At 46.1% G+C, this 26252-nt stretch overlaps 1 protein-coding gene across 1 annotated transcript in view; it reads left to right on the top strand.

Moving 5' to 3' along the window:
- The window catches only part of Nol10 (nucleolar protein 10), an 82693-nt gene that overhangs the window by 13433 nt on the left and 43008 nt on the right, over positions 1–26252 (top strand). Inside the window, exons 8-13 of the mRNA XM_051143807.1 lie at positions 1377–1437; positions 3092–3177; positions 6605–6683; positions 7852–8001; positions 11737–11803; positions 16943–16995. Of these exons, the coding sequence (XP_050999764.1) occupies positions 1377–1437; positions 3092–3177; positions 6605–6683; positions 7852–8001; positions 11737–11803; positions 16943–16995 (496 nt within the window). The remainder of the gene's footprint in view (positions 1–1376; positions 1438–3091; positions 3178–6604; positions 6684–7851; positions 8002–11736; positions 11804–16942; positions 16996–26252) is intronic.

Below are 26252 nucleotides of genomic sequence, written 5' to 3' on the forward strand. Positions count from 1 at the left end.
TTCATGAGACAGGGCCTCTTTTTGTGTAGATCTGGCTGTCCTATGTAACTCACGATGTAGGCTAGGCTGGTCTTGAAATCCAAGAGACCTGAGTCTACCTCCTAAGGGCTGGGATTAAAGGTGTGTACTGCCACACTCAATTTGAGGAAACATTTTAAATTTTATTTTTGATGTCTTTATTAGCAGACATTTTAGTTACTTTTGCTTTTTCCTTTTACACAATCTAAGCTTCCTATCCCTTTTAAAAAAGCTTTCATGTAATTTTATTGATTTATGCTTGCTCTTTTGCATGTATTTTACATTTTGTTTCTTTTGAGACAATGTTCCTATGTACCCCTGTCTGACCTGGCATTTTCTATAGACTTGTCTTCCCTTATGACAGTCTTCCTGTCTCTGTCTCTAAAGTGCTGAGAAGACAGGCATGCACCACCACACTCAGCTCCACTTTTATTCAAAAAGAAAATTTCAGGAATGACCCTAGCACCTCCTTCCTCATAACGATGACTAGCAAGTGTGCAAAGATGTACGTGCATGTGCCGAGTGTTGTGCAGCCTTTACCGTATCAGCCAACAGTGCCCGGGCCTGTGCTCTCTCAGGATTCACACAGGGCGGCTGCACTGTGAGAGGCGGCTTGTCTGGGCCCTGCAGCTAGGCAGGCAGGGAAGCTGGACGGCTGCCTGTCTGTACAGACAGAGCTTACTAACTTCACCTAATCCCTATGAGAGGGTTCTGAAAGGAGAACATGGAGTGGTAAAAATCCTGAGCTGGCAAGATGGTTTTGTTCTGTCCTGGCTTAAAATATCTTTATGTTTAGAAACATGTAACTTCATAATACACTATTGCATAATAAACAATCACCTGCTCTTCAGCTGCTTAGTTTCTTGTTTAGAGCCTCTGCTATTTATTACATATCCTTTATACTCTGGACACTGTGGAGTATTTTGTTCTTTAATTTAATCCTCACAGTAACCTGTTGAGGTAGGTCAAAATTTACTTCAGTGAATAAGAAAATGAGGCTTTGTTCGTACGTCCAGGTCTTGAGATTGCCATAGTGATGGCCTGTGTTCTTAAGAATGCTGCCTTTGGAAGAAGATAGAAGGACTTTCTTCTCATGTGGAATCGTATTTCAGAAGGATGGCCTCTCTTGTCTGGCATGCTTAGGTGGTGTCACCCTGAGTGCCCGGGGCTCTGGTGACCGTGAGCCAAGCCTTTAGCTCACCCATGCTTCCATGGTGTTTCACGTGTGGATGAGAGTCTGCATGCTGTCTGTCCACAGGATTTGGGTGGGCTGCAGACTTAGAGTGTTCATTGAGTGCCTCTTCTCCTGGACTAAGTGCTCTCTAACACTTTTTTCCTTTGTTTGCTTTACTATTTAGGGAGAACAATGTTTGTGACATAAATACAGTACATGGATTGTTCGCCACAGGAACAATAGAGGTTAGCACGTGTTCACTTCATTTTTGTAAATGTGTTTTATTTGTTTACAGTTTCATTTTTTCTTTAAAATGTCTTTTTTCTTTTTACATTTATTTAGTGTGTGTGTGTGTGTGCACACGTGTGCGTGTCACAGTGCTTGTGTAGCGACAAGAAGACAGCTTACTGGAGTTGAGTCCTTCTGCTGTATCGGTTTGGGGAGTGAGCTCAGGTTGTCAGGCTTGGCGGCAAGTTGCCTTTGCCAGGCCTGCAGTTTTATTTTTCATTTTAAAAATTATTTCCCAGGGGCTAGAGAGATGGCTCAGCAGTTACAAGTTTGTATTGCTCTTTAGAGGACCTGAGATTGGTTTCCACCACCCAGGTAGGGCAGCTCACAACTTCCTGTGATGTGAGCTTTCGGGAGCCTGAAACCATCTTCTGGCCTCTTTGGGCATATGCACCCACAGACTCATACCTAGACACAGACATACATATATATTTATTACACATAGAGCCCTGCCTAGCAGTGTCTAAGTCAGTGAGCCAATCAGATAATCAATCAAGACAATTAATCAATCCTCAGCTTAAAATTTAGTTTAAAAAGTTTATACCTTCTAAAATGTTGAAAACATGTTCCATAATTATATTCTACATACTCCCTTTAAAAATTAAAATGTTGATATATTTTAAATTTTTTGAGACATTTGAAAATAAATCATGAACATCATAATATTTCATGCCTAAATATTTAAAGTGTGATTCCCCCCACCCACCCACCCCGCCCCAGACTGAGTTTCTCTGTTTAGCCATGGCTGTCTTGGACTCTTCTTTGTAGACCAGGTTGGCCTCGAACTCACAGCACTCCCCCTGCCTCTGCCTCCTGAGTGCTGAGAGTACAAGCGTGCACCACTACTAACCGGCTTTAAAGTGTAATTCTTAAAAACAAGGACTGAGAATGGTATACAGTGCCCCAGCACTTGGTGGTGGGTGTTGGAGAGTCAAAAGCTGAAGGCTAGCCTTGGCTACACTAACCTTGGCTGAGTACAGGCTGATCTTGGCTACAAAAATCCTTGTTTCAAAATGCAAAAATAAAAATAAAAATAAGCTAGGTGTGGTGGCGCACCTCTTTAATCACAATTTGGGAGGCAGAGGCAGACGGGTTTCTGAGTTTGAGACCAGCCTGGTCTACAGAGAGAATTCAGGACAGCGAGTGCTACATAGAAAAACTCTGTCTACAAACAGACAAACAACCCAAAAAGTAAAAAAGTAAAAAGTAATATAGGTTAAAGCAAAGACTTATTCTATGTTTTAGCTACTCAGGAGGCTGATACGGGAGGATCAGTTGCCTGGATGACAGAGTGATCTATTCACACAAACAGACAGACAAAACCATAAAGACCTTTTTCATAGAATATAAATGTCTTTATTACTCATTCCTCCATTAGGAGGCAATCCAAGGGTTGTGTGTATAGTTGGGACTTTTTCATTAGTAGTTTCTTTTCTTAATTATGAAAGTAAGTCACCTCATGGTGAAACACCACAATGCCAAGATTATAGATTAAAGCTTAGCTTTGATTCTGCATGAAATAAGTAGTAATAATTATTATTTTTGGTAAATGTTTAAAAGTTTTCTACTAATAGCTTTTACTTAAAATCAGTCTCTTTTTCCTTTGCTCAGGGCCGAGTGGAATGCTGGGATCCAAGAGTAAGAAGCAGAGTTGGAGTGTTAGACTGTGCATTAAGTAGCGTCACAGCGGACTCAGAGTGAGTAGCCATCAGCTTGCAGTGTAACTGTCAATCAGCCTTCTGATTTAAGTCCACCTGTCAGTATGAAGCAGACTGCTAGAGGATGCAACTCTTTCTGACTCACATCTCAGACTGGCATCTGTGATTGTTGTCAGTAAGAATCTCTTCCTATAAAGCCACAGGCAGGCCAGGGAGGCGCCCTGTATCTGATGCTGTACAGTGTGGCACATTTAGGCCAGGGAGGCTCCCTCTAGCCGGTGCCACACAGTGTGGCACTTTTCTCTAGCTGCTGTGGGACTGGTCAAGTGTATGGCAGGAACTGATATTTCTCTTCTGCAGGGTCAGTGGTTGGGTAGGACCCACTGCTTCAGTTAGCAGGCAAGAAAATGCACTTCGCATGTTATGGTGAAGGAAGCAAGGAGTGATGGATTTTTGTCCTGTCCTTGTCGGTCTAATCCCTACAGTTAAAACATTTAGACAGTAGTGCATACTTGAAGAGAGAAAATGTGTAACACAGGTAGAAGCTTGAATTAAGAAAGCATCTTTGTGTGTCATCCACTCACCAGTGTGGGCTGGCACAGGCTGGGAGCACTGCCCAGGTACCAGCTGTGAGATGTGTAGGCGGACCACAGCTCAGGCAGACCCTTGCCCCAGGCTTTTCTGCCCCAGTCAGTGCAGGATGCCTTCCCCTTCCCCAGTACATCCACGTGTACTTCAGAGAGACTCTACACACCATCCACTGATGTGTCACATGGGAGGGTGAAGTGTCTGGTGACACTAAGAACCCTTTATTGCAAAGTTTTGTATGATTTCCTTTAAGATGGGAATTCATAATTTCTTTGAAAAGATGTTTATATGGACTGTCTTTGATCTAAAAAATAAAAAAGTTAAGAATGGCTCAGTTAGTTGATGCAGCTCAGTGGGAGAGTGCCTGTGAAGGATGCAAAGCTACAGGTTTTATCCTCAGCACCACAGTAACAACCAATCCAGTGTGAAACAAACCAAGAGCAACAGAACTAGAAAGACACGTCTAATATATAAATCTTACTGTATGTGTTAAGAAATACAACTTTTGTTTTAAACTGCTACATTTAAAGTAACAATAGAAACATTAATTTTTCTTGATTACTATTGGGGTTTACTTTAAAGTGTTAATCAATGGCACTAATTATGACATGGTGTAGAGAATATTAAGAACTTTTAAGCCAGGGGGTTCACTTCCACATAGAGTAAACTAATGCAAGAATGCATAGTAAGGCCTTTTGGTTTTGTTTTTTAAGATTAGGTGCATGCATGTGCATGAGTGCAGACACCTAAAAAGGCCAGAGGAGGGCGCTGCGTTCCTAGACCTGGAGCTGGAGTTGAGAGCAACCCAGTGTGGGTGCTGGGACCAAATTGTAGTTGCCCTCAGAGCAGCTTGTGCCTTTCCATCAGAGGCAGCTCTTTAGTTCCCATATTATTCTAACCTATCAGCATTAAAGAGAGGAGGTGCGGGGGGGGGGGTGGCTGGAGAGATGGCAAAGTGGTTAAGAGTACTGTCTGCTCTTCCAAATACCTGAGTATTTTATTTTTTATGTTTAACTTTATGGTTTTCCTACAAACCTTGTAGCCTGTCATTTGGGTTACCTAGTAAATTCTAAAAGGTGGAGAAGATACAAATACTGGATGGAGGAGGCTGTTGTTCTTCTCTGAGTGATTGACTGTCTGCCTGAGAAAGTCAGCAGACTCACCTGGAAACCAGGAAGAAGTAATTAATAAGAGAGTTATGTCAGCTGGTTAGGAAATATATGTGCGCACAGCTCAGTGGATTTGGTATTTATTAACAATGCCCCAGTAGGAAGAGACAGTAGACCAAAGTTCTCAGGACATAAGCTGTACGGTTACTGAAGGATTCATTTACCTGTCTGAAGAACGTGATAAAAGTGCACCACACACCTGAACATAAGACGCACCCAGTTTTTAGGGCAATAAAACAAGAAAAACAGTAAAAATAGCAATTGGGCCATAAGATGTACCCTAATCCCCCCCTACACACACATACTTTTGCGGGGGAGGGGAGTGCGTCTTATGGTCTGAAAAAAATGGTAAGCCTCGGAGGAGTAGGAAAATATTTTTGTATGAGAAGTTATTCTAAAGCTCATTTTGAAGGGTAGGTGATGGAAGCTTAGGGGAGCAGCAGCCTCCTTTGTAGCCACCACTCAGTGCAGCTCCAGGCCAAAGCTGTAGGTGGCAGGAGAGGCTTACTAATGCTCTAGACATAGGCCTGGCCTGGTGGCCAGCAGCATGTAGCCCATGGGGACTGGAAGTAGAGCTGTTGTTCACTTCTCTTTGTGCGATGTGATCTCACAGTATAGCCCCACTTCAGCCTTCTGAGTCTGGGACTATAGGCATGCATCACCCCAGCTAGCTGCTGTCTAATGTCTCTTACCTTTTGTACTTCAGTCTTTTGGTGCTAGTGTTCATAGCAGCCGGTGCATTAGGAGCTTGTTCTAGAATTGTAGCCATACCTTTTGTTCTATCTTCAGAACTACAGAGACCCTAGAGTCTTCCTTTGGCTCTTAGTCTTTTATTTTAGGTGGATGAAGTTGATCTATTTTATTTTTTAAACAGTTTTAAATTATGGATGTGTGTGTCTGTGTGTGTGTATGTGTGTGTTCTTTAGTGCAGGTGCCTGCAGAGGTCTAAGGTGTCAGATCCCCTCCAGCTGGAGCTATAGGCAGTTGTGAGCCACCTGATAATGGGTGCTGGGACTTGAATTTGGGTCCTCTGTAAAAATGGAGCATGTTCTTAACTGCTGAGCCATCTCTCCTGCCTTGGTGAAATTGATTTCACACCGGAAGTAAGCGTACACATATCTCAAGATCAATTGATTCCCTGAGTAAAGATGGGGATGTTTTGGGGCTAGGGAAATGGCTCGTTCAATAAAGAGCTAGACGTACAAGGCATCACTTAGGTCCAATTCCTAGCATCCATGTAAACCAGTTATAGCAACACACACATGTAATCCTAGAGCTGCAGAGGTAGAGACGAGAAGATCCCAGGCCTTCCTGGCTAGGAAGCTCCAGAGTCAGTGAATATCCTATTCCAAAGTGCACGTGGGTTACAGTTGAGGAGGATAACTGAGGTGACTCCTGGCATGTGCATAGGACACACACACACACACACACACACACACACACACACACACACACACACACACGAGATGTTTCTGAAAACAATCTTCCATTGTCTGAATAGAATAGAAGATAAAGGCAGGTTTTATGGGCTTCATTTGTATATGGAGTGTCTTTTTTTTTACTATGAAAGTTGGGTGCAGTTAGACTATAAACAAATAGCTAGTAATAAGATTTTCCTTGTTAGATTTGAAGTGAAGATAAATGATGAGCCTGTTACTTAGTGAAAGGTTTGCTCACATAGTCACAGAAGACAAACGTGTACCTTTCAGGATCAACAGCTTACCCACCATCTCTGCATTGAAGTTTAATGGCGCCTTGAACATGGCAGTTGGAACGTCTACAGGGCAGGTGAGCTTCACATGTAAGCCAATGTTTGGGTTGTCTATTGGAAGATGCATATTTGGGACAGCGAGTGAGGCTGTTCATTTTGGCCAGAGTGGAGAGGGGGCTCCAGATCCTTCTAGTACGTCAGAAGGTTGGTGTAGTCCTTCAGAGTTGGAGTTAAAGCAGGGTAGTCCGTAGACATTCTTGATAGGGTTTTGGGAGAGCAGGGTGTGGAGCAGGGTTCTGGGGTCCACTGACCTTCTACTCACAGGAGAGTCGCTGTGGATTTAAGTGCATACTGGAGGCCCTAGGAATTCCTGTAAGCAAGAATTATGGTCCCTAGATATTCCAAGATTTGTGCGTGCATGGAGTCTTTGATTCTTTTGAGACTGGGTCTCAATATACAGCCCTAGCTGGCCTGGAGCTCTGTGTAGAAGAGGCTGGTCTTGAACTCACAGAGATATGCTTGTTTCTGCCTCCCAAGTGCTGTTATTAAAGATGTGTGCCACCATGCCAGCTCAAGGTCACTTGGTGCAGGAGCATCTGCTGTGTCCTAGGCCACGGATTTGCTAGTTAAGTGAAACACTCTTATGAACACCTGTTCCTTTCTTAGTAAGATCAGCAATTGTCAAATTATTGTACCTAAAAACTAGGGTAAAAGTCATGAAACTGGCCCAAGAGCTGACTTTAGTGTTAGGCTCTGGGTAAATATGTTTGTTGTATTCGTAGAATGTTGTGAAACTTTTTCCCCCTAAGACCGGGTTTCTCTGTGTAGCCTTGGCTGTCCTGGATTCACTTTGTAGAGTAGGTTAGCCTTGAACTCACATCCACCCACCTGCCTCTGCTTCCTGAGTGCTGGGATTATGAGCGTGTGTCACTGTGCCTGGCTCTTTTCTTTTCTCTTCTTTCTTGACAGGGTCTTCTGTAGCCCAGGTTGGCTTCAAACTTGATATGTAGCCAAGAATGACTTTGACTTCCTGATTTTTTTGCCTCTATATCCTAAGTGCTGAGACTACCAGCCTGTGCCACAGCGCCTGTTTTCTGCTGTGCTGGGGAATGAACTTCGGGCTTTGTGCTTGCTAGGTCAGCACTCTGTTAGCTGAGCATCCTTCCCAGCTCCCGTTATTCTGAGTGTTAGATGTCTTGTTTTGAAATTGCTCGTGGGACTAGAATTAACTGTGTTCTCTCTTAGGTTCTGTTGTATGACCTCCGTTCGGATAAGCCGCTGCTAGTTAAGGACCACCAGTACGGGCTGCCCATCAAGTCGGTTCATTTCCAGGGTTCCCTAGATTTGGTTTTGTCTGCAGACTCCAGAATTGTCAAAATGTGGAACAAGGATTCCGTACGTACTTCCTGTTGACATTGCTTCCTGTTTTCCTTGCCTGTTCCCAGAACTTCTCCTCTTTCTGTTGTGTTTTGAGGACTTCTTTGGGTCCCTGAGAAGTGGCTGCTGAGTAGCCATGGGAACCAGCAGGCCAGTCACGTCAGGTCAGAGCACATCTGTGTTTGGGCAAAGCTGACATGAGCCTGTCTCTAATTATGGAGTGTCCTGATTGGGTATCCCTGGCTGGCATGCTTTTTGTTTCTTTAACTTTTTTATTTATGTGCACTTGTGCATGAGGAGGTCAGAGGACAACTTGGGGGATTGAACTCAAGTCATCAGGCTTGGTGGCAAGGGTCTGTACTTGAGCCTTCTTGCCAGGTTTCTGGCACTCGTTTTACTAGACGTGTGTTTGATGGAGAGAAAAATCACTGTGAAAGAGGATGTGCCCCTGAAGAGCCTCTCAACCACGCCTAGACACACACACTCACACACACTCACACACACACACTACACACACACACACTACACACACACCATCTTTATTTTACTGTATTACTGTCTGCGAGCATGGCTGTGTGCTCAAGGAGGTCAGAGGATAACTTGGGTGTTGGTTCTTCCCCATGGGTTCCAGGGATTGAATTCAGGTCTTCAGGGTGGCACAGCAAATGCTTTCATCTGCTGAGCCATCTTGCTGGCTCCATTCTGAGACCTTGTGACTTCACTCACGACCCCAGCAGTGTTCTTGGAGCTGCTGATCGTCTTTCCATGCTAGTGTCTCCGCATGTCCCAGGTTCATCACCTGTCCCCATCTCAGACAAGTAGGGTCTAGACATGGTAAGTACCTTTGCAGTAATTTCAAGAGAGGGTTTCAGTAAGTTGCCCAGGTTATCCTTGAACTCACTTGTAGCCCAGGCAGACCTTCAACTTATGATCCTCTTGCCTCAGACTCCCCAGCTAATGGTATGACGTGCCTGTGCTTCAATGGCCAGCTAGGTTTGTTTGTTTTTTTTTTCAAATAGTGTTTTCTTAAGAATAGTTTGATGTTTCCTCTCTATTCCAAATGTTATTTTTAAAGTAACACAGTTCTGTATTGCTGAATTTAATCTGCCTTAAGCTTTTCATTTCATTTAAGGTTTTTTCCCCTACACAGGGTCTTATATAGCTTAGGATGGCATCAGATTTACTGTGGGTGCCCTTTGACCCCTGACCCTCCTGTTTGGCCTCCAGAGTGCATGATTCTACCTGAGTTCCACCATGCCTAGGCTCATTTTTTCATTTGAAAACCTAAGCATTCGCTGGGTGTCATGGCTCATGCCTGTCGTGTCAGTACCTAGGAGGTGACGTAGGAAGATCAATTCAAATTCAAGGCCAGCCTGGGCTAGAGTGAGGCTCTGCCTCAAAACCATTGTGAGGGCACTGAAGGTAGTAACTCCATTGTATCAGTAAAAGGAATTCAGTACAGCAATTACTTCTCTCTTATTCTCTTTTTTTAAAAATGATAACAAAATTAAAGTTTTATTCATGTGTCTGCCACATTGTTCAGGTGACCTCCTTGGAGCAAGAATTACAGGCATTTGTGAGTTGCCTAACCAGGGTGTGGGAACTGAACTCAGGTCCTTTGGAAGAGCAGTAAGTATTCTTAACTGCTGAACCATCTCTCCAGCCTTATAGACTCTAAATAATTTTCTTTTCAGTATATACACGAATTCTGTAGCCTAAAAAGTTAACTTAAAACCAATCCTGAGATGATGCTGGGCAGAAGGCCCATGCCCCTGGCACTCACTGCCTGCAGTGGGTGCTGGTTTCTACAGGCACCTGCTGTGCTTGGTGTAGGGACATGGGCAGGCATAGTCCAGCTGCCTGCCACTCTGGCTTTTCTAGCCAGTACTTGAGGTTTTTCAAAATTTGCATTTGGGGGCTGGAGAGATAACTTAGTGGTTAAGAACACTGACTGATCTTCCAGAGGACCCAAGTTCAATTTCCACATGGCAGCTCACAACTTTTCTGTAACTCCATTCCCAGAGGATCAGACACCCTCTTCTGACCTCTCTAGGTACTGACACACATGTTGCATAGCCATACATTCAGGCTAACGCTCTAACACATAAAAATAAGTTCTCAAGATTTTATTTCTAAGTTTTGCAGTTTTTTCTCCAGAAGTGGTGATCTTCCTCTATCCCTCTGGCTCTGTCTTGGTGTGCAGAGCTCTCCTTGAGATGTGTTTGTTCCAGTGACTGTTTAACTTAAGGGCAGAGGACCAGCTCATCGCATTTCTGAATTCTTGGAAACATCACCCGGACGTTTGCAAGGCATCAGTTACACTTTCTGCCCCTTAGGCTTAGAGTTGGGAGGGTTCCTGGAGGACTTGGCATATCTTAGGCCAGTGATTTTTCTGGCAACCCTAACTAATTGCTGGGAAGATGCTATTTATGCGGGCAGGGTGTGCTCGTCTACAACTTCCACAGTTAAGAGGCTGGCTGAGGCAGGAGGACCAAGAGTTTGAGGCCAACTTGGACTGTGCAGTGAGACCCTGGATCAAAATAATAGCAATAAGGAGTCTTACTGATTACTTTTTACTGTAGAAGTACATATATTTTATTTATTTAGAGATAGTTTCACTATGTAAATAAGGTTCACCTCGGCCCAGGGTGGCCTCAAACTCACCATCCTGCCTCCACTTCCTAAATGCTAGGGTTGTAGTTGTGTGCCACCACACTGGCCCTTCTTTCTGAAAACTCCCAAGACACTGTAAAGAAGGTGTTGCCTTGACCTGGCTCCCATCCTATCTAAGCACGTGACTAATTCAGTTTGGATATGTTCTTCCAGACCCCCTATTGCTGTGTTTCCTGTGTTGCAGTTTTCTGTGACCTCTGTGCCTTTTGTCCCTGTTGGTCCACACCATCCTTATCCTTGTTCTCTTCCTCTTTTCCTCCCTCTCCTCCCCACTTGAGTGGGAGGGGGCTGGGTGAGTTTCCCTATGGGTGTTGAAAGAGAACTTGGCTACTGGTTTTCATGAACCGTAAAATAAGCATCCTGCCTGGGCTTCAGCTCCTCCCCCTCTGCCCTGGGAGCACCACATCCTGGTGTTAGTCTTCCGGTAATGACTTATGGCGGCAAGAGCTGGCAGGACTTGTCAGCACCACCACTTGAGGAATCACACTGTAATTATAGCAATCAATTTTATTTTGCCACTTTTTGTTTCTTAAGACTAAATGCTTCCTCTTGACTAACAGAGCACCTGGCTCTGCATGGCCTGCTTCCCTTGTTTCTCTCTCTCCTTTCCTTTCTTCATGCCTGCCTCCTTCAGGGCCTTTTTTTCTTTTTAGTTTTCCGTAGTATAGTAGACACCTCCCCACATTTAAAGTAGAATGTTGTAGCCTTCACGGTATACTAACTGGTACTCTGGACTCACAGGGTTCCGCATCGTACTTTGTTGTCTTTGGGTTTTTGTGGTGCTCCTGCAGTTGCCTTCAACTGTTGTCTTCTACTGTGCACTGGCTCCGCTAAGGCTTTGAGTCTTCTGTTTTGTTCTGAGCAGATCAACTCTCCGCCCGGTTTCTTCATTTCTAAAGTGAGAATATTTGATATGTTGATAAGACAAATAATATTTTTGAATATATGTTCTTCCCATTAGGCTTATTCCTTTTATGTGGCACTCAGTCGGTTGTGTCTCTATTTTATTTTCTGTATGTGCCATTGCTAAAAAGCTATCTTTGATGGTTTTAGTAATTTATTTTTTGCTTGCTGTTATAGGGGAAAATATTTACTTCATTGGAGCCAGAACATGACCTTAATGATGTTTGCCTCTATCCCAACTCCGGTAGGTGCCCACGGCCCTGCATTTACTTCATCAGATAACATTTGACTTGGTCAGGACAATTCCTGAGTTTTTCATTTACTGGGAAGAAGAAAGGACAGGAAGTAGTGTGGATGATTCAGAAAGGGGCACTCTTCATGACTCAGGGCTCAGCCCGCCCACCTAGCTATTAGTAGAACTAGTAACAAATGCAGGTAGGCGGCAGGTGAAGTGCTATTTTGGTGTATTCTTTTATGTGATTAGTAATGCTGTGTGGAAATTGAGGTTAGGGATTTGGAGTCGCCTGGTAATAAAGGATTGGGGATAGTCTGTATCAGGTACTTTCCAGCAAGTTATATAACAGGTTTCCAAATTCAGCAGCACAGTCGTTGCCAATCCCAAACAGGGTCTAAAAGAAGAATGCAAGAACCCTCCAACTCTCAAGCTGTGTCCCCCGAGGACAGACAGACACACACACACAATTCTGATGACAGGATAGACTGCAAAGCCGAAATGTCCCAGTACACACATGTAGACAATGCTGTTCCAGTGTGTTCCGGGAGGCCAGGGCATGAGCCAGAAGTTGGGCAAAGGCACAGGAGACTTCCGGGGTCTAATGTAGAGGGCAGTCATTGAATGGTCTCAGAACCATTCACCTTTGTGGGTGAGGTGATTCACCAAGAAGACTAACTAAGAGCCGAAGTGAAAGAACAGGTGGGTGCAGGTGGTCACCTGAGTGGCTGGGTTCCATCTGTCACCAAAGGGCCCACACAGATAATGAGTGGGCTGGCTTAGAACTGCAATGTCCGGGAAGTAGTGTTCTGAGTTGAGGCAGTAAGCACGTGTGTGTTTCTGACTTTAAGTATTAGACAGTGACAGGGATGGGTAGTGATTGTTTGCATCGGGCCAGCACCTGGACCCACCTGGTGCACCATAGCATAACTGATGCACAGCCCAGCACCTGGACCCACTTGGTGCACCATAGCATAACTGATGCACAGGCCAGCACCTGGACCCACCTGGTGCACCATAGCATAGCTGATGCACAGGCCAGCACCTGGACCCACCTGGTGCACCATAGCATAGCTGATGCACAGGCCAGCACCTGGACCCACCTGGTGCACCATAGCATAACTGATGCACAGGCCAGCACCTGGTGCCACCTGGTGCACTATAGCATAGCTGATGCACAGGCCAGCACCCGGTGCACCATAGGACATGTGTCACTAGGTAAGCAGGTGTGTTGAGGGAATGCTCTTAAGTACAGGTTGATCACTGGAGAAGTGACAGTGGGTATGATCACTGAAGGGGGCATGTGAGGCCAGACAGAAATAGCAGGGGCCATTCCACTTAGAGCGATGCGGAGAAGAGCGAATAGAGAAGCTGCACAGGATTGGATACAGCAGCTCTCTGGCTTTTGGGCTTATTTATCTGTTGTTTACTTCTGTTTTATTGAGAAAGAGTCTCCATCTATTCCAGCAGCTTCCCAGTGGCCCAACCTGGCTTCAAAGCCATGATCCTTCTGCCTCAGCCTGGGATTGTGGGCTAGTGACAGCAAAGCTGGCTCCCTGTTTTCCTTTCATAAGTGTTGGGTAATTCACCAGGGTTAGCTTCCTGACTGGTGTATGGCGAGACCTTGGTTAGAACCTTCTGAAATGGACTCTAGGTACATGCTACTAGGGAGGAGAGGCGGGTGCCATTTGCGTTTCTTTGTCAGAGTTACAGGGTCTCATGCGATGGGTGTGTGGTCACTTCTGCAGTGTTGAGGGACTCTTGAAGGGGAAGGTGCTGAGGTATTGAAATGGCCTTATGTGGATTCTGGGCTACACAGGAAGCCCCGTGAGGCCACTGACATAGACGATGGAGGAAGGGGGAGGAAAAATACTGGCAGGGGAGAGAAGAACAGTCCGAAAGGGTGGCAGAGAACACCCCCACACACCGTGCTTTCCTCTTTTGTCATGGCTTTTTTCTACATTAACCTTTATGAAGTCAGGCCAGTCTTCTGGTAGAGTGTCTGTCTCTTGCTCCTCCTGGTGTCACTTAGCTTGTTTTCTATCTGTGCTGGACCTAACATAGCACTGAAGGATTGCTTGAGTTTTAAAGTGAGTCCCCCAGCCGGATAAAGTTCAGTGAGGTCTACCAACCTGATGAAGTGTGTTTAGGTTAAAGATTGTGGACAAGCTGGGTGTGCGAGGCAGAGGCAAGGCACGTGGGAGAGAAGTACTTGGGAAGGCAGAGGCAGGCAGATCTCGTGAGTTTGAGGCCAGCCTGGGTCTACAAACCTAGTTCTAGGACAGCCATGGCTATACAGAGAAACCTTGTGTTTTGGGTTTTGGGGGATTTTTTTTGGTGGGGGACAGAATTTCAGACAAACCAAAGCCATCCTGCAGCCTCTGTGTCAAATCTCGCTTCAGCAGACCATGCATGTGGGGAGGATAGGTTGGTTCAGTGTGTTCAGGAATCTTTTACCATGTGTGGCTTTTTCTGTCAACTTCCAAGAAGCAGTTAAGTGTAAGCCAGCCAGGCCAGTAATTGTTTCACAGTCGGGAGCTGGCCTTGCTGGTTGGCTTGGGCTCCTCGCTGTGCTCAGAGGCTCTGCTCTGCACTGGGTTTACTGTATCCGCTCTTCCTTCCACTCTGTGCTGTTTGACTCCGACAGTGTGCTTAGAGGGTAGAGAAGCGAAACCTCCTTTATCACATACTTACTTTTGGAGTAATTCAAGCATAATCATGGCCCTTGTTTAGTAATGATATTCTCTTTGCAAGGCAGCTTAGAGCATTGAGAAATGGTTTTGCCTTCCTGGCTCATTTCCTGGCCCTTATCTGGCTGCTCAAGCAGCCCGTTCCACAGCTCCCATACATGGAGCAGCCCTTGCACACAGGCCAGGGAATTGTCAGAGGCAGCACAGCTCTGGGACCCAGTGTGCATGGCATGATGACACAGGAAGCATGCAAATGGTGCGTGTGTGAGTCTCACCCCAGCCTGTAAAAGCAGGATCAGAGGGTCAGAGCCACTGGTAGAAAGAAGAAGGTCGTTTCCTCACTCACCACATAGAGCTGCAAGAGACAGCCTAGACTTTGGGAAATGCCATACCTCTAGTCTCCCAGCGTCCTCCAACAGCGGACGGCTTAGAGGACAACCGCGGGACATGTGCTCACAGAGCTCACAAAGTGAACTTACTGTCCACATGTCACTGAGAAGCGCAAGATCAGGCAGATGTGTCCCTGCCAGCCTCTTCCCAGAATGTCTGTCCTGAGTCGTTCCGAGTGCCACTGAAGCTGCATGTTTCAATGTGGTGCTTTTCAAACGTGGCTGGCCAGCCACCTGCCTGCCTGCCTGTCTTTTTCCTATGCTTCTAACCTTCCAACCCTTTGCAGATTGATTCTGTTGTACATTACAGTAAAGATGAATAGCTGGCTAAGCGATCACACTTGGGATAACACTGCCTGGTGGTTTTGTTTTGTCCTTTCTTGACACCGCTGTGTTGAGCTGCCTACAGACTTTTAAGTCCCTTTCATTTTCTGTACTTTTATCTCCTAGCCTGGCAGCAGGCTGCAGAGGGCCCAGGGAGCTCAGCCTGCCTAGGCCTGCTGATCCGCACTGTTTCTGGTTTTGTGTTTTGAGTTGTAGTGAACCTTTCCCTGAAGTATACCCGGGTGATGTGGGCTCATGTCCCGGGAGGGTGCTGTCTTACCAGATCTCTGTCGCCGCTCACATTGGAGGAGAGTGTCTCTGACTCCAGATGCTGCTGTCTTTTCTTTCTCTGAACAGTTTTGTTTCTCTTGGGAGCAATAAGCACAGCATTTTGAGAATTGAGTGAAAACACTGTCCTTAGTGCCAGTCTCCTCAAAAGAGCCGCTACTGCTCACTAGAGAGAGTGGCTGCGTTAGCTCCCTAGCCCTAGATTTGAAGTGGCCTTCGTGCTGCTCTTGGCATCACCTTCGCTGTCTGGTTTGCCATTACATTAGAAACAGAAGGCAGGCTGAGGAAGGCAACTACGTTGGTGGATTCCGTGTAGATGGTGGGATTGAATTTCCTTCTGTTGGGTGGTATTTAGACTACTTACTGGTTTGTTTGATAATGTCAGAAGCCTTTTCATTTTACCTCCTTGAGAAGCACATGATATGGGTTCTGGTGATGTTTATTGGAAAGGGTGCCATGCTCACTGAGGTCACACAGGAGCTTATAAAGATCGCACATGACCTTGTAAAGGGTGGGGTAGATGTCGGCTCATGTCACACGTGGTCATTGAGAGCCTTGGCTGTTGAACATCTTGCCACCTCAGAGGTGCTTCAGAAAACCTGGGGGTGCTTGCTGGCAACTGAACCATCTGATACTCGATATGGAGTAGCTGGGTGCCAATAAGTTGTGGACTTCTGGGTTGCTGGCTTCTGGGGACACCTTTGTTGAGTGACAGAGCTGCCTTCCAGCCTGGTTTTGCTCTCTTGAAATGTGATGCCACAGAGACCAAATAAACATCTCTAGTGATTCATTGCTTTAAAATTCCCTAGAATGTTAGTGGCCCTCTAAGGACTGTTTAGTGGCATATGCTTTGCCTGCATGTATGTATGTACACAGCATGCACGCCGGCTGACTACAGTGGTCAGAAGGGGGCATCTGGAGTTACAGATTGTTGTGAACTATCATGTAGGTTCCGGGAACCGAGCCCTGGCACCTCTGCAAGGGCAACAAGTGCTTTTACCCACCACGTCATCTCTTCAGTCCTGACATGTGGGTCTTTATGGGGTAGTTGTGTATAACACTCCTGTAATCATTTTGGTTTGCAGCCCACTACTAAGTTTAATACAAAAACTCTGATGCTGGGACCTTTGGCTTCCTTGACTCCTGACTCTAGGAAGGGAGCCTTTCTGTCCGTTATTATTCTCATACTGTACAGCTTATGCACGAAGCTGGAAACCTCCCAGACCTTGTGTAGAACTGAGTGCCTCTTGGAGTCAGCTCATGGCCTTGGCTCACAAAGCCTGGGTAGTTCACAGGCAGGGAGTCAGCAGTTCCTATGACTGAGGTCGTTTGTCTAGAAGTGCAAGACCGCCTAGAGGCAGCTTGCCCCTACTGGCATGTCAAGCACTTCAAAATGTAAAGCGAGTAGAAAAGGGTACTTCTTGCATTGTGTTTAACTAGCTCATTGTGTTTATTTCTAGGGATGCTTCTTACTGCCAGTGAGTCCCCCAAGATGGGCATCTACTACATTCCGGTAAGAGCCAGTGGGAGCAGGCACAGAGTCTGTTTGAACTGGTTGTGCTGACAGCTTTTGGGCTCTGTGTGACTTGGCTGCACTGAAGCCGGGTAGAGTAGTGTCTCAGCATTCTGCAGGCCAGTTGTTTTGTACTGTGTAGCGTAGGCTTGAAACACCAGTAGTCTTGAGATAAGCTTTGCTGTTTGTTTGGCTAGAAGTATTTCAGAATCTAGAACTTTTAGTTATTGACTAAGCAGAGGTCTGAATCAAAGTTACAAGTCTAGAGCAGTGGCTCTCAACCCTCCCAGTGCTGCGACCGTTTCATACAGTTCCTCATGTTGTGGTGACCAACACCATAGAATTATCTCGTCGCTACTTCATAACTGTAATTTTGCTACTGCTGTGAATCATGATGTAACCATCTGCTGTGAAGGGTATGTGAAAGGGTCTTTTAACCCCCAACGGGGTCATGACCCTCGGGTTGAGAACTGCTGGACTAGTGTTCCTCTAGTTACCTCATTGTAGTTTGTTTCTTTTAGAAATAAGCTACACGCGAGAGAAGCCGCATCATTGGGACTATCAGTGATGACATATAGTTTCTAGTCTATGAACTGTTCTTCTACACCAGGAGCCTCCATACTTTACCTTTTAGTCTATAAAAGGAGAGAAACAGATGTGTTCTCTCAGTCAGGAAGGCCGCCTTCGTGTAGAGCTGGCATTGGCTGTTCTTCTCAGATCTGGGGGGAGAAGTGGGTGTTGCTGATGAAAGGACTTGAGAGCAGTGGACTCCCAATGCTCTCGGCCTCCTGTCATGGAAGTCCCCTTGGAGTAGCTCAGCTGTGTGGGGATTGGTTTTCACCAACCTCCACCTATTGTCTTAGGTAGTTAATGCTGCAGCACTCTGTGGTGTTTGTTCTGAGTAGTAATAAAGTGAAGACTGTTCAAACAGGAAGCTGCTGTTTTCCTGCATTGCCATGTGCTCCTTTCCCCAGCCTCACAGACGCCAGTTCACCCATCTTCCCATCGCTTAATAGGCATTTGTTGGTTGCATCAGCCTTGTGACAGGCACCATGCTGGATGCCTGCAGCAGCACAGTACACAGATCATCACTGTTGTTCCATCCTCAGGGTTAAAACAGGAAGAAAGGCAGTTTTGGGTCTGCATCATGAGCAGGACTCTTTGAGAGTCCCTGAGAGGAGAGACCCTTCCCCCAGCATGGTCTAGCTGCCTGTGGGGAACTCAGTGAACTGCCCAGAGTGACTTCAGGGAGAGACTGGAGCTTGGTTCTATGGGCTAGATTGGGGGTGGGGAGGTGAGTCTCAGAATGGAAGTAGCATCTCAGCAACAGGAGAGTGCCTGGAGAGCTCAGGGAGAAAGTCTCATGAGATAGAGCAATCGGAAGGGTCCGTGTGTGTGTGTGTGTGTGTGTGTGTGTGTGTGTGTGTGTGTGTGTGTGTGTGTGTGTGTGTGTGAACACACATGTGAGAAGAGCCCACCTCGAGCAGCAAACTGAGAGAGCCAGGGCTGGCCTTGGGAAAGGTTGTTTGGCTGCTACAAAGAGTATGAGATAGCATCTAAGTGGGAAGCAGCCAGAACAGGCTGTGGCAGTCCCCACAAGGAAAGACAGTGCTGGCCTGTCCTTTTCAGCATCAGGACTTTCCTAGGACAGTTTGAATAAGGAACAAATCTGGCTTAGAATCCATGTCCGCCTGTAGAGATGTGGTGGACCATAAAAACTCTTTCCTCTGTCCCACCTTCCCTGGGCCTTCAGGGAACACTGTTAGATGAGGAGAGGAATGCAGCCCCGCCCCCCCCCCCCACCTCCTGTCAGGGGTGGCTTCTTCCTCCTCCTGTGTTCATCTTGAGCAGCCACACATCAGCACAACATGGAATGGAGCTCCAGAGTGCAGGCTGGAGCACAGCACATGGTAGCCGCCAAGAGCCTGGGTACTGAGAGGTGTAGAAGAGGCCACTGTGGGTTGGGGGACAGACTTGGTAATGAGTTTAGATGCTGGGTGTGAGGAAGAGGAAAGAAACAAGGGTAACACTAGGTTCTGCCAGGGCAAATGTGTGCATGCTGATGTCATTCCCATTCAGGAAGAGATGGGTGAGTATTAAAAATATTTTCCTTTTGATGTTTTTTTACATTGTGAAATGACCTTTTGCAGAAATGGCACAAATGTTTTAATTATACAAGTAATGTATCATCCATGTTCTTTTTTTCTTTTTTTTCGTTTTGGTTTTTGTTTTTGTTTTTCAAGACAGGTTTCTTTGTGTAGCTGTGGCTATCCTGGAACTCACTCTATAGACCAAGTTAGCCTCAAACTTACAGAGATCCACCTGCGGCAGCCCCCCAGGTGCTGGGATTAAAGGCGTGCACCACCATGCCCAGATGTATCTACGTTCTTATTCTCATTGTTTTACAAATTATGAGGAAAGAAAAATCACATATTCTGCCCCCATAGTATCATAGCTGCTACTAATATTTGAAAACATTGTCTTTTTGTTATATTGCTAAGTATGCAATTTTTACCTCTTCACTTTTTGGTTTTGCTTGTGTGGGTTTTGCTTGTGACTGGGTTTCGGGAAGAAGCCTAGGTTGCCCAGGAATCTGCTATGTAGTCAAGGCTGGCCTGGAAACCCCCACCCCAGCCCCCATCCTGCCTTTGCCGCTTAGGTGGTGGGATAGCATGTGTACTCTACTGTGACTGGTGACATGATGTTCTTTAAGTGGATTGTATCCAGTTTTATAGGATCAATCTTAGGTATATTAGTTCCAAAGTAGTCATCTAAAGCTAGCATTCATTGGCTCTGGGTTCAATACCTAACACTGGAAGAAAAAAGTTACCAAACGGGCCAGGTACAATGGGCACACTTACAATTCCAGAATTGAGGAGCAGAGGCTGGAGACAGTGTGGCCTACACAGCAGCCGTTCCCACTACACTGCATCTTTTTTCTTTTGGAGATAGGAATCTCACAATGTTGTCCAGGCTAGCCCAGAACTTGAGCTGTGTAGCCTGGGCTACCTCAAGCTCTTGGTTCTCCTGTCTCAGCCTTCTCTTCTCCTCCTCCTCCTCCTCCCCCTCCTCCTCCCCTCCTCTTCCTCCTCCTCCTTCTCCTCCTCCTCCTCCTCCTCCTCCTCCTCCTCCTCTTCCTCCTCCTCCTTCTTCTTCTTCTTCTTCTTCTTCTTCTTCTTCTTCTTCTTCTCTCTCACTCTTTGTTTTGGGAGGGTGGTGTATGTCCCTGGCTGTCCTGGAACTTTCACTGGCCTCAGACTCACAGAGATCCACCTGCCTCTTCCTTCTGAGTACTGGGATTCAAGGTGTGCACCACCATCACCGGCCTCTGCCTTGGCCTTCTCCAAAGCTAGGACTGCAGATGTGTGCCACCATGCTCGGCTTCTCTGTTGCTTTTTGTTTTTTCTTTTCTTTTTCTTTTTTAGCTTTTTTGACACAGGGTTTCTATGTATAGCATGGCTGTCCTAGACTCTTGTAGACCAGGCTGACCTTGAACTCACAGAGATCCACCTGCCCCTGCCTCCCTGAGTGCTGGGATTAAAGGCATGCGGCACTGCACCTGGCTGTCTGTTGTATTTTATTGCCTGGCATGTGCGGGCTAATTTAGAATTGAGGAGACCCCTATTCACGTGTAATTCTTTGGTTCTTTCCTGGCCTTAAGCACTTTGCCCCCAAACTGCACCTGGGACAACAATGGGCGATCTGTTTTTGTTTCAAGGATTGGGGACTTGAGCAGCCAGAGCAGAGCAAGAGGGCTGAGTGGCTGGACGGTGAGAAGCTGCTCTCTCGATTCACAAGGCCCTGAGCTTCAGCTTCGTAGCTGAGACTTGACAGGCGGGTGTGAAGTGCGTTCAAAGCCCTCCTCTCCCAGGTGCCGGCACATGTGGGACCAGTGTGCGCGGAGGGCTCGCTAGACCCGGTGCTGAGCTGTGGCTTGCCCTCTGCTCTCCTTCCTGATGCCCCTGCCTGCCCCGCCACTCTTGCACCAAGTCATATTCGGCAGCGCCATTTGTCTTCACTTGGCACCTGCTCTTCTCACTGCTCCTTCAAAGCACAGAGCGAGCCCCAGGGCTGAGAGCCTGCCATTTACCAGGAGATTAGAATCAAACTTAAGGAGCTGCATTTGGCTCAGAGGCTCGTTTGAGGCCTATGGAACTAGAGAACTGTGTGTTTAATACATGGCTTGTGCCAAGTTTCGGAGGTCTGACCTGTGATTTGTATGAACATCTTATAAATCAGTTTGGCCATCCCACACATCCCTGCAGGCTGTGCTGTGGAGAAGGCAGCATGGTGTTCTCTCAGCTCGTTCCTTTTGCCGTAACAGCTGATACCATCTTTCCTGAACCCTCTGGAGACTAGCTCAGTTCCTGACTTTAGCACATGCCCCCCCCAACACACCCACGCACGCATACACGCACGCACGCGCGCGCGCGCACACACACACGCGCACATACTAGTCCTCTGAGACCAAGTGGGTTTTCCCTCATCCTCACCCCACTTTCTCAGTCCTTCCAGTGTTCTCTGTCAAGAGAGGTTTGTTGTGTTTGTTTCCTCACTTGCTTCAGGGTCTAATTTATCAGTAATTCCAGAAACCAAGGACAAGAACAGCTGTGGCTCAGCCCCAGGTTAGTTTTACATGGTGAACACCTTTGACAACTGCGGACTCCTGAAGGAATCCAAGTGCTGGGAGGCAGCCACCTCAGAACCTGGCTCAGAGGTTGATTCTCTAGTGGAAACGTCCCTGACCTCCAAGACTCTGTACAGCAAGCTCCTATAGTTGCTGGCATTGAAGTCCCTGGGCTCCAGAGCCAGGAACCCATGGATCCTGAGCTGCCGGCATGTTCCATAATGGATGTGCATGCATATCAAAGGAAAATATATCATTACTTGTTTTTAAAGCTGTTTGATTTAGAAAACAAAAATAACTCAGTTAGTTAAAGATACATGTTTTTAATTTTGTTTGAAACATAAATTTCAGCTGCTATAATGATTATATGAAATGCCATTTAACCTACTTTTCAATCCTAGCAGTTACTTTATTTCAAAACAGTTTATTTTTAGGGGGAAAAAAACAGGTATATTTTCTGTGGTTTTGATTGCTTATCATAAACCAGCAAAATATACTGATTAAATATTTTAACATTTACTATTTAATTTGAAATTCGGAAGGTATTTTGAAATCATAGTCCCTACAAATAGGGCAGAGTTAAAAGCACGAAGGTGCTAGGGAGATGATTCAGTTGGCAAATGCTTTCTGTGCATGTGTGAGGACCAGAATTCAGATCCTTAGCATTCATATGCATGCCAGGTGCAGTGGTGCGCATGTGTAATCCCAGTGCTGGGCTGCAGAGACAGGCAGATTCCAAGAATTTGTTGGCCAGCCGGTCCAGCCAGAAACTCAAGTTCCAGGTCCAGTGAGAGACTCAAGGAGCAATGTGGAAAGTAACGAGTGCATACCTGACATTGCCCTCTGACCTTTATATGCACATGCACGTATACACCCACACATGTAATCGCTAATAGTTAGAAAGCACACAATTAAAAAGAAAAAAAGAAAGCACACAATTTTTTCAAAAACAAAACTAAACCCACGGACTGTTGTCTAACCTGCACTAGTGCTTCTATGTCTGGTAAGAAGTAGTATTTGAGCCTGAGCAAAACTGACTTGGCACACAGAGGAGACAGGGTTCTCAGCAGCAGAGAAAGTCTCTGTCTTTCATATATGAATATTAATGCATGTCCCTCTCATAGACAGTATACATATATTTTTAAAGTGATATATCTGCTTTCACATTTCTGAGACCTGAGCCTGGACTAGCCTGAGCGAGATGGTTTAGGGGACGTTTTCCTTTGTCTGTCTGTGGGGCATCTCTGAGAGACCTCCAAAAAAGTTATCCCGCTAAAGGATAACTTTTCAAGAATCTGTGAGGTTGACTCTTGCATAGACATAGTACCAAAAAAAAAAAAAAAAAGCATTTGGAAACTTTAACAACCTATTAATTAAGCAAAGGAACTAGGCATATTTCAAAACCAGATCCTAAAAGAAGCCTAGAAAAGTAGAAGTTCACAGGGAATAAAGTTACTTTGAGTGAAGATGTGCGGGGACACGGAGGAAGCTATTCTGGGGTGGGGGTGGCTAAGTGGCCACCAGACAGCTTTTGGCAGTCATTTTGCCTTGCTTCTAGCCACCTGTGTCAGCTGTAAAATGGATCTCATGACATCAGAATCAGATAATCTTGAAGGCTGTACTGTAGACCAGGGACCAAGCAAGGCTTTACTAGAAAGCGGCGCACTCTCGTGTTCTCCCTGATGGCACAGCTGAGTAGCTGTGACACAGACTGTATAGCCTGGGAGCCCTCTCACACCCCACTGTGCTTACTTCTCTGCTTCTCTGTGGACCACACCCCCACGTAAAACATGGGTTGAAGGGAAGTTGTTACTTTTCCCCAGCACCCAAAGCAGTTTTGTCTCACCCTAGATCTTTCTGTGTTGAAAACCAGGGTGAGAAGTCTGACCACCAGATGTTGGGAGCTCTAGACAGTGGTTGTGAATTTTGACAGGCATAGTCCACAGTGCTGTAACTGTCTTTAGACCAGATTGGCAGTTTGCAGTAATTTTTTTTTCCTGCTACTGTATTGAAATTCAGAAGTGGAGCCTGCTGTTGCAGTATGCAGCCTCAGCTCCCGTGCTCTGGAGACACATTCTGATGGATCGCCAGCACACAGCAGTGCAATGTGATGTAGCACCTGTGTTTGGGAGTGCTGACCTAGGACTTTATTCCAAAGATTTCATGGTGATTCTGTTTGTAGAACAGATTAGTTCAACCCTTTTCCTAGAAAACTACGAAAGGGGACTATGAAAGCCAAGGTTATGTACCTTTTGCTGTGTGTTTATTGAAATTTCTGCAAAAATTGCTTTGTGTGCAGGGCACAGTGGCCACGTGTGAAAGCCTGACATAGGCTCTGCTTTTCTTCTGTGTGGACCTGTGCTCTTCACTGGAGCTGCTGGAGGTTCTGTTCAGGCGCCTTCCTAAGATCCGGGATTCAGTCTGCCTGATGGGCTCTGTGGAGTGGCTTCAGCTCACTGCCAGCAGTGCAGGCTCCCCAGAGCTATCTATTGGCACAGTAGCATGTGCTCAATTCTTGTTACTGTATTAGTATGCACGTAAATCTTGGAAATGATTGATGACATTTTCCTATAAAAAGGCTTATTGAATCAGGACTGTTGGACTCAGTAACAGAAGTAATTTTGTTAGAAATCGCAGTTTTATAGGACTAGTAGCAACATATTCCTTCGGTTTGGGGAAGTAATGCCATAGGCAAAAAGAAAGCCTATCCCCCGGGGATCCTGCCAGCAAGCAGAGGCTACACAAGACAGAACACAAGCCAGACAAGTAGCTGCCGAGGTGCCCTCCCGACTCCAGGCGTGTCGAGTGTGCTTTGAAGGGAGGAGGAAGCGTTTGAAGCCCAGAACAGAGAGCAGGAAGGGATCTCTGGGGTCGACCAAGCCAGCACCTTGATTTCTAGCTGAGACATCAGGCGGGTTATTTGTTCAAGGTCAGATTTGTTAGCTGGCCTGGCTCGAGGCCTTCTTCCCTTCATCTGGATCACGAAAGGGGAAGGAGCTCAGATGTTAGGTGGAGCTGAATGAGGCTTGGCCTTGCCGCTGACTCGCTTTCCTTCCCAAGCCTGTTTCCTGCTCAGGGTGAGAGTGGGGAGCCAGAGCATGTGCTCAGCTTTTGAGCATTTTCAGTCAGGCTTGTCTTTTGCTGCTCCCTGGGCACCTGTCTTGGATGAACCTTGAACTTGGAGAACTTTCTCAGCCGAGAGTATTCAGCTCCGCTTCCCAGTTCCCTTCCCTTCTGCATCTGGGACCGTGCTAGTGATGCGCTGATATTGGGAGCTGGGGCAAGACAGCCATGCAGCTATTTCTGATGCTCTCTGTGCTTGGGATGAGCAGCACACCAAGTGACATCACACTGAGAGGGCCACTGGGCATTTCAGATAGTGGGGCTCTGGGCATAAGTCATCTGCAGAGGGAATGCTCCAGCGGGTTTTAAGGTTTGATTTAGCTGTAGTCCTGGGGATGGGCCCTGGGCTCTGACAGGTGGTAAGAAGCCTGTTATCGCTAAGCTGTAGCCCCAGCCCTTTTCATATTTTATCTTGACATAAATTCCCACCAAGATTCCAGGCTAGCTATGAATTTACTCTGCAGTTAGGCTGGGCTTAGTCTCAAGATTCTTAGTCTCAGGCAGCCAAGTTGCAGGAACAATAGGTCCGCCTTACTAGGCCCAGCTTGCTTTTCTTAGTGAGACAGAGTCTTACCGTGCAGCCCAGCTCCAGATCTTCCTGTCTTCACCTTCCAAGTATTGGGATTACAGGCATATGGTACCACATTACCCATGACATTTTAAGTTAATTTTTATGTTCCATTTGATTATATCCACTTGACTTTAAAACCTGCCTCCTGTGTAAGAGTTTAAACCAATGAAATTAAAGTTAAGAAACATTAAACATAGTGACTAGAATACAAAAGGGAGAAGATTTATCAGATGCAGTTAGAAAGTTCAGAATGGGCCAGGAAGACCTTAGCAGCCACATCAGTGAAAAATAGCAGAAGGCTTTGGTCAGCCATTGAAGTTCAGGAACCTTAGAGACTCCCATGTACATGACACGGGATTCGTGACAAGACGGGACCATGAGGCAGCTCCCCTGCGATTCTTCATATTCATTGAGAGGCGTTTCTGGTAGTTGTGGATTGGCAAAACTCAGAAAGAAGTTCAGGAATTATTAGGTACAACCCATCGCAGAGAGCATGTTTTTAAGACGTAAGAAAAAGTGAGATCTTAAAGGCAGCATGTTGAGGTGAGGAGAACCAGCCAACTGGACTAAAGAAATTGCCCATCACTGAGTGTGTGGGACAAGACCATTAGAAGGACAGACACACGTCAGAGCTGCCCGAGCAAAGAGAAGGCAACATGCTTCAGGTTTGTCAGTGGTTTAGATATGGGTAATTTGCAGGTGTCTTGCTGTGTAGTAAATAAAAACGAGACATCTGCTTGATTTTAATCTCCAAGAAAAGCATAAAGGATACTGTTGCTCGTTTATGTTTACGAAGTGAGAGGAAACCCACAGTGTTAGACGGCAGTGTGTGCTGTTTCCAACTTTACAAAGAGGAAATGGGAGCTTCCTAGTCTAATCTAAACACTCGGGCAGTAACTGTATCTGTGACATTTTTCTTAGCAGAGGAAGCCCTCT

The sequence above is a fragment of the Acomys russatus genome, chromosome 1, assembly GCF_903995435.1.
Source record: "Acomys russatus chromosome 1, mAcoRus1.1, whole genome shotgun sequence".
Lineage (NCBI taxonomy): Eukaryota > Metazoa > Chordata > Mammalia > Rodentia > Muridae > Acomys > Acomys russatus.